The sequence below is a fragment of the Phyllostomus hastatus genome, unplaced genomic scaffold (genome assembly GCF_019186645.2).
Source record: "Phyllostomus hastatus isolate PE091 unplaced genomic scaffold, TTU_PhHast_1.1 phas_contig_159, whole genome shotgun sequence".
Classification (NCBI taxonomy): domain Eukaryota; kingdom Metazoa; phylum Chordata; class Mammalia; order Chiroptera; family Phyllostomidae; genus Phyllostomus; species Phyllostomus hastatus.
Window position 1 is genome coordinate 16,493,485 of NW_025333640.1, and position 14,442 is coordinate 16,507,926.

Genomic DNA, 14,442 nt, shown 5'->3' on the forward strand with positions numbered 1-14,442 from the left:
TCATACCTCATTTTTTGCTGGCTTTGGCAGCTTAGGTAGAATGGAAGCTCTTGGCGGAACTGCCTTACTCTGTCTAACGAGGGAGGCCCCTTTGGAATTTCTTTGATTGGTGTTCTCATAATCGCCCATATTCCAGGCAATTCGACCACGGCTGAATCTTCCTAGCATATTCATAATATAAGGTTTTGGTTGCCTGAAACAGGAACAAATTGGATGGTTCTCAGATCAGAAGGACCTACAAACAAGGCCACCAGTTTTCAAGTAGTTGAGATTGGTCTGTTTACCTTGTGATTCAAGGTGATTTCTAGCCACAAGGCTTGGGAAAGCTAATGTCCAGAGTCAGTTGGTTCTGAGAAGTTTCCAGGCTCTGCCCACTCACCCCACTGGACATCCAGCTGCTGGAGACGGGGCTGCTGCCTTAACCTAGGAACCTAACTGATGCATTTGCCCCTGGGTCACGACTGCCCCCCGTGTCCGACAGGCCGAGCATACAAGATGCTGAGAAGTGGAAGAAGGTGAAATGCTCAGGCTGAGACTCTGTGAGACTCACAAGTTCTGCAGGACACCGTTTGCTCATGCTGAGATCTCAGGGGAATTCAGGGAAGCACCAGCTCTGTGACTCCCAACTCTGGCTTTGGATAGCATACTAGAAGAATGATCTAGGCTTTATTCTCTTTCCCCAGGGAAATGCTTTTCTAGATTCCCACACCCTTAAATTAGAATATTATTCGAGGACTACCTTCCCGTTATAAAGGGCCAGCTCAGAGGGGAAAAGACAAAGCATCAGAGGACGAGGATCTGCCATCCCATTTAGAAGGCTGTCATCACTCCAGAGAGCCCCTTGGCCACTGCAGAGTTCTCTTCCTTGAATCTGAGTTCTATGGGACCCTAAGTCCTTTGGATAAAGATTTGCGGCATGTCTGCATCGCTCTCACTCAAGGACATGTGCACACAACTATACCCAGCATCATATGCGGCAGAGGAAACAGCAGTTTGGGACAAAGTTCATCTATCATAGAGCTTATATACCAGTGGGGGAGATGGACAATAAAAATAAGTCAGTTAAATATTTGGGAAGTACCATGAAGAATAATAAATCCAGATTAGGAACAGAAAATGCAGGGCATGCTATTTTTGTGAGGGGAAGCAGGAGAGGGGGAGGTAATGCTTAAGTCAAGAGCCAAATGAAGAGAGAGGCCATGGGTCCTCAAGGCTTGCAGGGTCAGACACTCCCTTCCACTCCCTGGAATCACAGAACCCTGCCTGGGGAGGGGACCCGCCCTGCCTCTGCAGCACACCCTCCCCTCCCCGACACTCCGACACTCCCGTAGCCTGCAGAATCTAGTTCCAGCTCCTTAGCAAAGCACACAAGAGTGTTTGTTGTTGCTATTTGCTTTTTGTCTGTTTTCTCTCTCTCTTTCTAAAATGGTCTGTCCACAGGGACCTTTCTGGTCTGCTCTGCAGCCCCTCAATCCTCTCTCTCTCTCTCACAGACGCACACACACACACATGCACACGCACACACACACAGCTTCACAGTGCATGTACTGCCCACCTCTTTGAGCTCTGAAGGAGCTGGGCTCTCAGACCTTCAAATTTCTGCTTCCACTATTCTTTCTGCTGGTAGCTCCCTCCCTCCCTTCCTGACAAACTGTAGCCAAGGCTTTAAATGGCACCATTGCTGTGAAGACTTTCCTTATTCCTGTCAGGCAGCACTTTCTCTCCTTCCACAACATGTTACATGTGAATTCTTTTGTAGAAACTATTAGAATATATTAAATTTCCAGGGCAGCAGGCTCTCTCCTCCAAACTCAGTGCTCCTTAAAGAGCCCAGAATATGTCTCATTCATCATCGGCTCCAGTGCCCGTTACCCTGCCTGACAGGTAGTTCACACTCAGCTAAACTATTCTGTGATGGATGGAGTAATGGGGGAGGGAGGGAGACCACCAGGGCGGAATTTCTTTTTATAAATTTTTAAAATTTAGTTCAGTCACAGTTTACATTCAATATTATTTTGCATTAGTTTCAGGTGAACAGCACAGTGGTTAGCCAGTCACATACTTTGCAAAGTGTTCTTCCCAATATTCCTAGTACCCACCTGGTCTTGCTTTCAAGCAGATCTACTTTCCCTCCCAACCCCCTCCACTCACCTACCCTGCAGCCTCCTCCTTGCCTCCCACCAATGGCAGGTGTGTGGAATGGATCCCTACACTCTGCTTTGTCTGTTTTTCTTTTTACAAATACAGATTAATAGCTGGGAATAGCCTCAAGAAAGTTTAAAGGGTAAAGATATTAATGGTTAGAATATGGGACAGGCATTGTTTATAATTCACAGTAGCTTGATTAATGGTTCATAGGGAAACCATTTCGTGCAAATGTGCCACATTTTCTTGAAAGTAATGTGTTATAAAAGTACTGATACCGAGTAGTTTAGAAAAGTCCTTGCACGTAGTTTGTCTTCATTGAAGCACTAAGGTATTTTATAATCTTTTATTTTAAATTCAGACTATCCTGTCCCTGAATCTTGAATCGCCAGGAGCAATGGCAAGTTAAAAAGTAGTTGTAATTCAGATTTTAAGGGTTTTATAGAAATACTAGCCGCACATAGTAGGGAGAATTATGCATATCATATTGAACTTAGAAATGAGCCACAAAAAGTGAAAAGAGGTAAACCAAGAAGCAGAAGCTTGGGCTCCAGATGGCGTGGGAATGTGAGGCCGTCAGTAATGGTTCACTGTTAGTGACAAATGCACAACAGCACACACACACACACATACACATTATCAAAACAATGCAACCAAACATTCTTAGCATAACATTCTTACTATTAACTTTTAGAGATCAGTTTTTTTCTTCTTTCTGAAATAATTCCAAGCTTCTAGAAAAGTAGAAGCACAGTATGAATACTTCTTTTTCTGAACTATTGGAAGGTGTGCATTGCCATGATACCCATCTCCCCCAAATACTTGCGTGTGTCATTCGTACAAACAAGGACATTGTACAAAACCTCAATATAACCATCGAAATCAGAGGAACTCAAGAAAGTTTACTTGTTTGAGTTGCCACCACCCAGTCGTCAGACACCATTCACGTTTCGCCGATTGTCCCTACAATGTCCGTTCCGCAGAAGGATCCAGTTCAGAACGTTAGGTTTTGTTTTCTCCTCTCCTCCATCTCCTTGAGTTCGTGCCTCGGTCTTCCTGGGATTTGCACACAGCCATGATGCTTTTGAAGGGCACAGACCGGTTATTTTGTAATGTCCCTTAACTTGGATTCATTTTGTTTCTTCTTGATTAGATTCAGGTTAGACGTCTTCAAGCAAGAATGACGCAGGATGGCCATGGTGTGACTTGTCCCCGTTCTGGTGCGGTTCACGCAGGTCGCTTGATTAAGGCAGTGTCTGCCAGGCCTCTCCCTTGGGAAATTACTTTTTCCTTTCGTTATTCGTATTTGTCAGGAAATACTTTGAAACTATGTCAAAAATCTCATCCTACATCAAATGTTCAATTCATTCTTTTATTTCTTTATATCAGTGTGGACTCATGGTTTCCTATTTTACTCAGTGGGCTGTAATCCATTTATAATGTTCATTTTCATGTTCAAGTTGTCCTAGATTTGGCTCGTGGGAGCCCTTTCAGTCTGTGTCCTTTTGACATGACCTTGTCATTCTTCGAGCATTTCCATACTTTCTAGCACAAAAAAGGTCCCAGGTTCATCTTTCCTCCCCTAGCCCCACGATAATCCATTTCTCAAAGGAACCCTAGTTCCTGTTATTGGAAGGTGGTATTTAGAACTCAAGATCTGAGTGCTGAGTACATCTCAGACAGCATTACACAGGGTTCATCAGAGGGTTCATTCTCATTTTTTTTTATTTACAGCTCTTTTTGACAGTGGGGGACATGGCTGTCATTCTCCGTCTGTATTTACTTATTTAACCAGTCTTTTTGTCTGTAACTGATCTCCCACTGCTACCAGCCCCCTTCCTTACTTCTCATATTGCTTCATCTACATTTCTTTTGGAAGAGTCTCATTTTTGCTTCTTTACCATTAGTATTCCCGAGAATTCCCTGTGATTCTCCTCTCTTGGTACACTGCCACCCACCTCCAAACTAGGCAGGAAAGAGCATTTATATCCAAGGATCCAACCAACATCAACATACTGATGTTTAAAATTTTTACTTTCAGTTCTACAATCTTAACATAAATTCCCAGCTTCTTACTGAGTGTAGGGACAGGATGTCTCATAGCTATTAATAACTTCTAGCATTTATTGAGATACATGAAGTTCCAGATACTATGCTAGTTGTTTCACGTCTATTACCTCTAATCTTCATAATAACCCCCCATGATAGGTATCATTTCCTAGCTTTTACACCTGAGATTAAATTGAATAAGTCATTTATTCAAGATCAAACAGTTACAAAGCAGTAAATCTAAGGTTTGAACTCAGAGTTGTCTGATTCTAAACTTATGCAATCACTTCATCTGTAAGATGGAGGTAATACTACTATAATACCCACTCTTTATGAGGACTGAACGAACTAATACTTCTAAAGCACTTAAGATAGTATCTGGCCCATAGTAAAAATTCAGTAACTGTTGACTATGTCGTCGTTATAGGATGCTGCCTCTCAACTCATCTCCCCATCGCTCCGCTTCCTCCCCCATCTGCCCGCAGATGCCCTCTCCTTCCTCTGTTTCCTGTTTTGGACAATGACATAAGCGTATACCCAGCCTCTCCAGAGACACATCAGAATTGCTTTTGACCTTTACATCTGCTCCTTCCCTCCACATGCGGCTGTCTGCCGAGCCTCACTGAGGCTTTTTCCAAACCTTACCACCGGCAACTAATTCGGGCTCCCATCATTGCAGGTATTCCAATGTCACTTCATTTGTCTTCCTTCAGTCTCTTCCCTGCCCCATCCATGCCGCAGACCGCTTTCTGCACCTATGACACAGTAGGTATTCTCTCTAACACACAGGCTTAGTATATCACTTCCTTCCTTAAAATTTTAAACCAGTCCGTTCCCTATAGAACAAAGCACAAGGTCTTTAGTGTGGAATTTAAAACACCGCACGACCTGGCCCCTGCGCTGCAACTCCCATCATGCCCTCAAAGCAGTGTCCTGTGTGTCAGCTGCAATGTCAGACAACGAGCCATTTCCTCAACACATCACCAAGGCTCACTTCTCCAGGCCTTTGCTTGTGCAATGTGAGTCCTGTGGCTGAAATTCCTTTCCTGCCTCCACCTCCAAGCTGTTCTTTTTGATTTCCCCGCTCAGCTTTAAAAATGCAGCTGCTGTTACCTCTCCCACAATGCATTCCTGAATGCTACCCGAACTTCAACACGGGGCTAGAGCCATGGCTGCAGGTGTCCCCCACGGTGCACTGCTTGCACCTACCGCACTCGGTGTTGTCACGCCGACCCTCGCCCTCAGTAAATCTGCAATGGAAAGGATCCGTTTCTTACTTTTTTTCCCCAGTGGCTAGCAGAGTTCCTGAACACAGGAAATATTTTTGGTCAATGTTGCTTTCGTCTATGACCATACAAAAAATGGCTTGTGGTTATTTCCAGTGAGACTGTGCGTACACCTGATAGAGGATTTGGAGTGAGGTGGAACTGATTTTAAACATGCACACTTCTTCTACTGTTTGAATTTTTAAAACTGTGAGCATGTGTTACTTTTACCATAAAACATGTCCGCATTTTCCTTAAAAACTATTGGATATTTGGGCAATGGCTGAAATTTTCCTCACAGCCTAGACAGCAGAGAAATGGGGTGAGAAGATAAAACAGACTTGTGCACTAAGGTAGGAAGCTACTGGCTGGGCCTTGCTTATATAACTCTCTAAAACCAATGGGACAAACTCAACTTAATTTTGATACTTCTGCCAGAGAAAATACTGTGGACACCTGGAGAGGGGACCAGTTAGGGTGGGTGCTTTGCTTGGTCTTCTGGGTTCCTGCCTTTTTGTGACTCTGGGCCTACAGGAGATCCTGGGGTGGCCGCTTTGATTTATGACCAAACTATTCAATGAACTCTCAGTGTGTTGGCGAAAGAACTGGCTAGATTCATGTTTACCTAAATCCATCACAGTAGCTGGTTATTCTGGAGGCTGACCACCCAGCATCCGTCTTACCCGAAAGCAAACCTTTTTCTACTGTTTTGACATCTTCTGAGTTCCCTCTGGTTGACAGAAATAGTTGTAATAAGTGGTAAAATTACTGCCTTTGGGATTCCAAAGTTTAAGAAACAAACTGCCAACTGTGTAAGTTCCAGTGAGTCAGTCTGGTTATTTACTTGAGTCTCAAATAGAGAAATATGGGGGAACTTCCCCTTCGGGCTTCAGTATTTCCCCTGCAGCATCATGCAGTGATGTAACTCTGCATATTCCTAGCCTGTGAAGAGGACTCTTACCGTATCTGTCTTGTGACTTAAAAGCATGACTACCTGTTTTCTTAGTAAGCTAGTTCCTTTAAATGTTTGCTTTCATTGATTGCTGCTCCTTCCATTTCCAGAAGTACTCAAAAGCCATTGATAGCACATGGAAATTTTTGAGAAACACATTTAGAAACCATTTGGCAGGATATGTGCTTTCGGAGAGAACAGCCCTCCTCTCCCTGTTATTTTCTCTTTGGGACATTTGCAGGAAAACAAGCTCCCTGTTTTTTGAAGGTCTTTCTGCATTTATGGTGTAGTCTACACCTAATGTCAGAATCTGCCAAGGAATTACAGCCCTAGTTAGGGCTTTAAAGATGTTTTTAATCTAATTATTGTTTTTTGAATTGGTCTCCTACACTGACGGAGTGGGTATTTCTATGATATAGGCAGTTACTTATGTCGTATAATTTCAGAGACACCAGCTGCCTGAGAAAAGACTCCCTTTTACCCTCCCTTGCTGCTGCCTTTTATTCTATGACCAGAGACCCAACTTCCAGTGCCCACATCCAGGGAGAGGCACTGTAGAGTGGTATGACCTGGCCCTTTTCTAGAGGACATGTTTTGAAGGGGTGGTACCACTAAGGAGGACCCGAAGAAGTTGGGATGCTGCAGCTTAGTTTAAGCCATGTCATCATTTAGTTCTATCCAACCTGATCTCACATGCACTGATCCTCCTTCCCTCCCTGCCCTTATTAAAATCACATGCGATGAAGTCGTGTCACGTTTTCAAGAGATTTTCATCTTAATCCTCTGGGATAGGACTTATTTGATTCTGAATTAACAGCTGTCATGGAGATGACTAAAAACATGAAATTGTCTTGCTATTTCCTATTTGGACAAACAAAATGAGTACACAACTAAATTTAGCAATTACCAGTAGAGAAGAATTTTAAAGCTAATGGAGTTTATCCTAGGTTACTTGTTGTCCAGGAGGTTTTTTGGTGAGTAGAAAGAGAGGCTTATAAAAGAAGCTCATTTTTAGTAACCCATAGCCAGAGAAGTTTAGAGGGGTTCATCTAGAAAGCAGGGGTCATGCTTGCTTGTTTAATTTTTAGTCTTTAGGGTGCTGGGAAAATTAAGGTTCTACCTTTGAGTTGTAACTGACCCTGTTTAAGATAAACTTTTAAAATAATAGTCGACTAAATGATTAGAAAAATTTGAGGACACTTATAGCCTCGAAGATCCAGAAGCTGTCTATATTATTGATCCTGTCTTTGGACAAGAGTCTTAGCCAGAGTGTACTGAGCACGCACCTGGTCTGTACGTGTTCGGTGTCCCCTAGGAAACCATACAGAAAGCCAATAGTCTGTGAAAGATAGATCCGTGGCAAACAGACCAAAATATTAGCATATGAATAAACAATTGTTCATTTACTGCTGTGCCTATAAATCAGTGAAATGGTTACTACGCAGTTATTTGATTGCAATAGACTCCTAAGGTTAAACATTCATGATAAAATGTAGAAGATAAAAGTTTACACCTGCTTGAATTTTTTATTCTTGTTTAGCAGTGCTCCTTCCCAAAAGAGCACAGAGGCCTATGATTAGTTTTAGATAATTAACAATTCAAAATCAAATTTATTAAGTGGGTCTGTGTTATCTGTAGACACAAACTATTTTTGCAGAAGCAGATAGAATTATTTTAATTTATAAACACAATGGTGTGAGTCATGTTAAGAAACATTACTGTCTCAAGGATAAAAATGAAATTGCTTCCCAAAGAAATGTTCGGGAAAACCCGAGAGGTCTTCCCAAACTGCCAGTGTAGCTACTGCAGACATAAGAACATTGCTTGAATCCTACTTTCAAAAGACAGAAAAAGATAACTAAGTGTAAGACTACTCATTTTCCTCTAAGTAGGAAAAATCTGGCCCTGGCTGTAGCTGATGAATCCAGGGCAATTGGATTGGAAGCTTGAGATGGAGAGACTCTCATGCGGTGGCCCCTGCAGTCAAGTTCCCGCAACGAGGCACTCTACCAGATGGGTAGATGAGGCCTGACCCACCAATACCCATCTCCCCTTTGTGGGTCACCTATGCATGGCACTTGGGGCCCAAGATGCACCTGAGCTTGGCTGCTTTCATGAATATTTACTCTCAGCATCCCTTCTTTCTTCTGCACCGCCCAAGCCACACCAAACTACATTCCACCTAAAACCAATGCTGAAAAACCCTACGAGGCTCCCATAAAATGGGTATGCGCTGCGGTCTCACCTGCTGCACAGCTCTCTGGATGTGAATCCCCAGGCCCTAGGACACAGCTAGGTCAGCCAGGCTGGCCCCGGAATTCCCCTAGAGGGATATGTCAATTCCCTGTCCCCTTAGTCGCTGGAAAGCCTCAACCATCACCCTTTTGTAGTCACAATTGGGGCCTAAAACAAACTGTTTAGTCCACCATTCCTTGTGATGGTAAAAGAAAAATATAATCCAGGAAGGGATAGGTACCCAAAGAAACTACTTGTACTTGAATCCTTGTCTGAAGACCTGCTTTTGGGAGAACGCAGTCAAGTCACAACCAACACTGAGTCCATCAGGTTCATTCCCATTGGAGTTTCTTCACAGTGTCAATCACCATTCAATGTTACCTCTTTCACTCATTTGTTCCCTTGTCTTTTCTCCTCCCATTGGAACACCAACTCCATGGGGGCAGGAGCCTTTTCTGGTTAGTTCACTAATGTGTCCCAGAATCTAGCCCCTAGAACAGTGCCTGCACAGAGGAGATGCTTAGTATATATTTGTTGAGTGAATAAATAAAAGCCAGAGGCTTTCCTCAAGCAAGAATGCTGATTAGCCAGGGGAAATATGATCAGCAGGCAGCAAACACCAGTGGATAATTTTCACCAGCTGGAAAGAGAAGCTCAGGTTGGAAACACCTTTTGAGATGAACTTTTCCCACAGCCTCAGCTCACAGACTTTCTTGAGGTCTCCTGATTTGCAGCGTCATTCTAGCAAGCTGTCACCACAGGTGAAATCAGAGTTAGGTTCTTGTACCCAGTATGCATTCGAAGACATTATATACCTAAAAGCACAGCTATACCACCACTGGTTCAAAGCTAAAGCACCGTTGAGAGATTTCCCACCATTTGCAGAGACTTTAAATAGTTCATATTTTATGAACAGCTTGTTCATAAAATAACTATCAAGAGAATGAAATGGAAATGCTCTTCTGTGATCAAATTCTGTCATTTAAAAATCTATAACAAGCTCCTGGGCATTTCATTCTGGCTGTCCTGTCCTAAACTTGGTGGGGGCCAAAGGACATGGCAGAGTTCATTCGTACATAAATGCCACCTGACTCCATCACCAGAATGTCTGACTGCGAGGTTGCTGGAGCCAAACCTGGGTTTCATCTGGGAGACCATCCTTCGTGGTGTGGGCCCAACCCCCAGTGGCAAACATTCACTGCAAAGTAACTTCCTAAAAACCATGCTAAACCTTCCAAGGATGAGTGTAACCAGTTCAACTTCTTTTGCCTTTTCACTTGCAAATATCCCTCTTCTGTCATGTGATTAGCAGCATTGGCTCCTTTGTTTTCTGTAAAAGGTAACCACCTAAAGCAACCTGTGCATAGTAAATGAGGACCATCATGTAATGGGCAGAGAAACCCAATAGAGGCCTGTCATGGCAGAGGCCAAGGCTTTTGCTCCCCTTGAGAGAAAAGCCATGCTGCCCCTTTTCCTCCACCAGACCCAGAAGTCCATGTGAATGTCTCATTTCATCCATAATGACGTGGACACTGTGGGCCGGTGTCTGCATCACATCTCATCACACTGATGGGACCCTCTAACTGAACTCCTCTGCTCTCCTGGGAAGGAGTGGAAAAAAAAACGGTAAAACAAGTTCACATCCATGATGTTCAGTAAAAAACAAAACCAGGGAATAACATGGAGTCAATGTACACTCATCTAATAGCTTAGGTCGTCCCCCCACGGAAGATCACATGCTGGAATGGTAATCTGGAATCTCTACAATGGCCTTAATCCCAAAGAAATGGGTCTCTTATAGTTACTAAACTTGATTTCTCTGTAATGCAAGAAAATGTATTTTTCTAATATAGGAAAGTGTGCCTTAGTATGAAGGGGAAGTGAAGGGAAGTGTTGACTACTTATTCACCAGTTAACTGGAGAATTCAATGCACTCTACTCCCCTGGACACACTCATTAAACAGGCTTAATTAAATGATTTTCTAATTGTTTTGCCCTTTTTATGTTTTACAAACCTGAGGAGGAAATATTTGGTAATTAATACATTTTATTTGCTTCATCTGTGCTATTATATAATATTGTATAAGAATGTAATATTGCTAATTCTATTACAGATTCAAACTATGAAGTTTGATCATCACTATCCTCTATGAGCCATTTTGTCTGTCTTATAACATGCCCCCAAATATGCTATATTTGCTATATCTGTATGCTATAACTAATAAATAAAAATAAAATTAATCCAGAAAGGAAGGAAGGAAGGAAGGAAGGAAGGAAGGAAAAGAAAAAGAAAGACCCATTCTTGGGTTTTCTTCTAGAAGGATAGCATCAAAGGTTTAAGTAGTTCCATGAAATTACACACACCATATGCTTCAGACCTCTGATTGTCAGTATTTTGGTTCAGCTTATTGCTTTTATTTCATAGGAAACACAAGCACTGTATTTGAAAGGCTTGTTAAATAGTCTAGCACTACATTGAAGTGAAGAGTGAACTGAAACAAGCAAGACCTCACATTACCTGAAGTGAACACTTCTTTGCTACTTGGCCAAATTGTCTTCCTGAGCTCCAGAGTGTGAAAACTGCTGTCCTCACCACAGTGATGTCGTCACCGGCACTTACCGGTTGCCCGTATGGGCGCCAGCTGGCTTCCTGAGACGGGGTTACACAATCTGAGTCAAACATGTCATCTTCCTGTGCAGAATAACATAATCCAAAGGGTTCTTGTTGCCAAGAGTTTGTCCATGATGTAGAAATAACAGTGGTGTTTATTAAGATTTCCGTTCAGCATTTTTTAAATGATTGGTACAAAGTGATTCTCACTCATGCTCGTACCCTCAGGGGCAGCTGTTGAAAAGCTTACCAGAATTGTGGCATGTTAGGTTGTCTAGGGTCACCTCTGAGGAATGTTGAATGTAATTCCTGATATTGTCAGAGATTGAGAGAGTTTATGTAAGATGTCCGGGAAGTTCTGACAGTCTCCACAGCTCAGGGCTTCTGAAACTCCATGCGGGTGCTTCCTGGGCACCCCTTGTTTACTCATGTGTGTATCACAAGATAGCAGACTGAGGAGAGGCGAGATGCACTGGTTTCTGCGGCCCGGCAGTAAGGCAGGCGAAGGTCAGCTGGGAGACTATCCCAGTATTGACTCAATTTAGCTTTGGGACAAGCTTCCCTAACCAAATGGTATATCTTGACCTTCACTAACTAAAGGTAAAGTAGGTACAGTTGATTTTAAGTTACCTTGGAAATCTAAATATACACAAAATAGTTTAAAGATTCCTGTGTACTCATTATCCAACTTCAAACACTATCAATTTATAGCCATTCTTATTAAACTTCTTTCCTACTTACTAATCCTCCTCTTTCTGGTGTAACTAAAAAATATGAAACCTTCTTTTTAACGTAATCACAATGCTATTTTTCCTCTTAAAATATAATCATTTTACCAAATACTCAGACTTCAAAATTCTAGTTTTCTCATAAATGTTATGGTTTTTGTCACTTTGTTAGAAATAGAATCAAAAGCCCTGGCTGGCATAGCTCAATGGATTGAGTGTGGGCTGTGAACCAAAGCATCACAGGTTTGATTCCCAGTCAGAGCACATGCCTGGGTTGCAGGCCATGGCCCCCAGCAACCACACATTGATGTTTCTCTCTCTCTCTCTCTCTCTTTCTCCCTCCCTTCCCTCTCTAAAAAAATAAATAAAATAAAAAATCTTAAAAAAAAGAAACAAAATCCATGTAAGTTTCACATCCTGCAGTTGTTAAGTCTTTTAAGTTTCTTTTAATTCGTAAGTTCTCTTTCATCTCTCTTCTCCTTCTCTTCCCCTACTCCTCCTCCTCTTCCTCCTCATCTTTCTTCTCATGATTGATTGAAGAAACAAAATTTTGTTTCATAAAAATTTTGCTTCCATTTGTTCCATAAAATTTCCCAGAATACACTTTTCCGACAACATCTCCATATTGTTATTTAGCATTTTCTGTTGTCTTCTTATTTACTCTACATTGTTAGTTGGATTTACAGGCCTGATCTAAATTAGGTTTTGGGGGCAAGACTACTGTCCAGTTGGTTAGGGCAGCCATAACACAGTACCACCGACTGGGTGGTTTAAACAACACAGCAGTACTTTCTCGAGATTCAGGAGGCCAGCAGTCCAAGACCAAGTTGTCGTCAGGGTTGGCTTCTTCTGAGGCCTCTCTCCATAGAAGATGGCCATTTGCTCCATGTGTCTACATGGTCCTTCCTCTGCACGAGTCTGTGTGCTAATCTTCTCACCAGGACACCACTCATTTGGGATTAGGTGCCACCCTAATGACCTCATTTTAATTACCTTTTTGAAGAATCTGTTCCTAAATATAGTTACCTTCTGAGGTACTGAGGGTTAGGACGTCAACATATGAATTTTGGGAGGGCAAAATTTAGCTCATACCAACTACTTTCCAGGTGGTAGGGTGTTCTTTCACCAACATGCACACACAGGGTGGGGAAAAAGATTTACAGTTGTAAGTAAGCAAAAACAGAGAGTTTATTCTTATATTAACTGTATTATTTTTCATGTGGACACGTATAAACCTACTTTTGTCCCACCCTGTAAAAACTAATCTTTTTTTTTTCTGGTTTTGGCAGCCATTGATGATTGGTGCCCAGATTCATTCATTTATTAGTGTTTGCAAGATAGTTATGTCCTAATTCCTTTATTCCTTCTTTATGTGTTAGCTAGATTACTTTGATTCTTTTAAAGTCACCTCATCTTGTATTTGGTTGCAGTGGTATAGTTGGTAGTGGAAAGGCGGATTAATATTTGATTCCTTCCTTTCACTTACTCATTTTCAAAATAAGTTGGCTCATGGGAATTCTTCAGTGTGACCAGTTTGTCATGGTTTTTTAGGTGACATTACAAACTCATGAGTGTTTATGTTTCTGTATATGTAGGCAGATGTATATAAATCCAGTGAGGCTATCACCCTTTTCTCCAAGTTGTCTTTTTTTGGCCAGTGGGGGGTCTCTTCAGGTTTGGCTTCTGAGTCCCTTAGCCAGGACTGTAGTCATCTTGAATAGCTTCCTCACCTGGAATGGCAGGATGTGCTAGCCTCCTTTCCATTTCCTTCCCCAAATACTCAAATAATAATTTCTCCAAGCCCAATTCCTTTTGGTAGACAAGCTTTTTGAAGAGTAGAAGTACTAGTGGAGCTCAGAGCTACTGAGTTGGTTCCCATTTCTAGGCCTTTAGAATGAATAACACCATGAAAAAAATACATAAACACACAATCGTATGTATGTACACATGCATCTTCCAATCACATTCAGGATTTGCTTTTCAGCTCCTTTACATTAACAGCTATGTCTCCTTTCTCCCACTTTAAGAATCTGGTACTCAACCAAACCAGGGAGGCCTGAACAATCACATCATCGCTTATTTGCTTCATCCCTCCGCAGAGTCAGTGCAACACTACCAACGCTTCCACCAAGCTTTCAGCAGACCTTTTGTTCTTAGAACTATCCCACTAGAGATTTATACTCAAATTTCTGTGCATTAAAGTTTCTTGGAATAATTTCTCTCTGTGGGTTAAATCATCAACTATTAATAGATATCCATTTAGGTTTTTTAAAAAATTTATATTTACATTAATTTATCTTATAAATAAGAAGTCAGGTATAAGTTACATCTTATAGTTAAGATGTATCAAACCAAGTGTGGAACCAGTAAGGCTTTCCTATTTTTTTCTTGTTGTCGTCACCATGTGCATCTAACCCAGAGGAAGGGTTGGGTGGTGTCATGGTGGATTTGGAGGAG

The 14,442-nt window shown here is 42.0% G+C and overlaps 1 protein-coding gene across 1 annotated transcript in view; it reads right to left on the reverse strand.

The window, feature by feature from the left end:
* The window catches only part of CUNH4orf45 (chromosome unknown C4orf45 homolog), a 64,751-nt gene continuing 50,309 nt past the window's right edge, over positions 1–14,442 (reverse strand). Inside the window, exon 4 of the mRNA XM_045831394.1 lies at positions 1–193. Coding sequence (XP_045687350.1) covers positions 1–193 — 193 coding nt within the window. The remainder of the gene's footprint in view (positions 194–14,442) is intronic.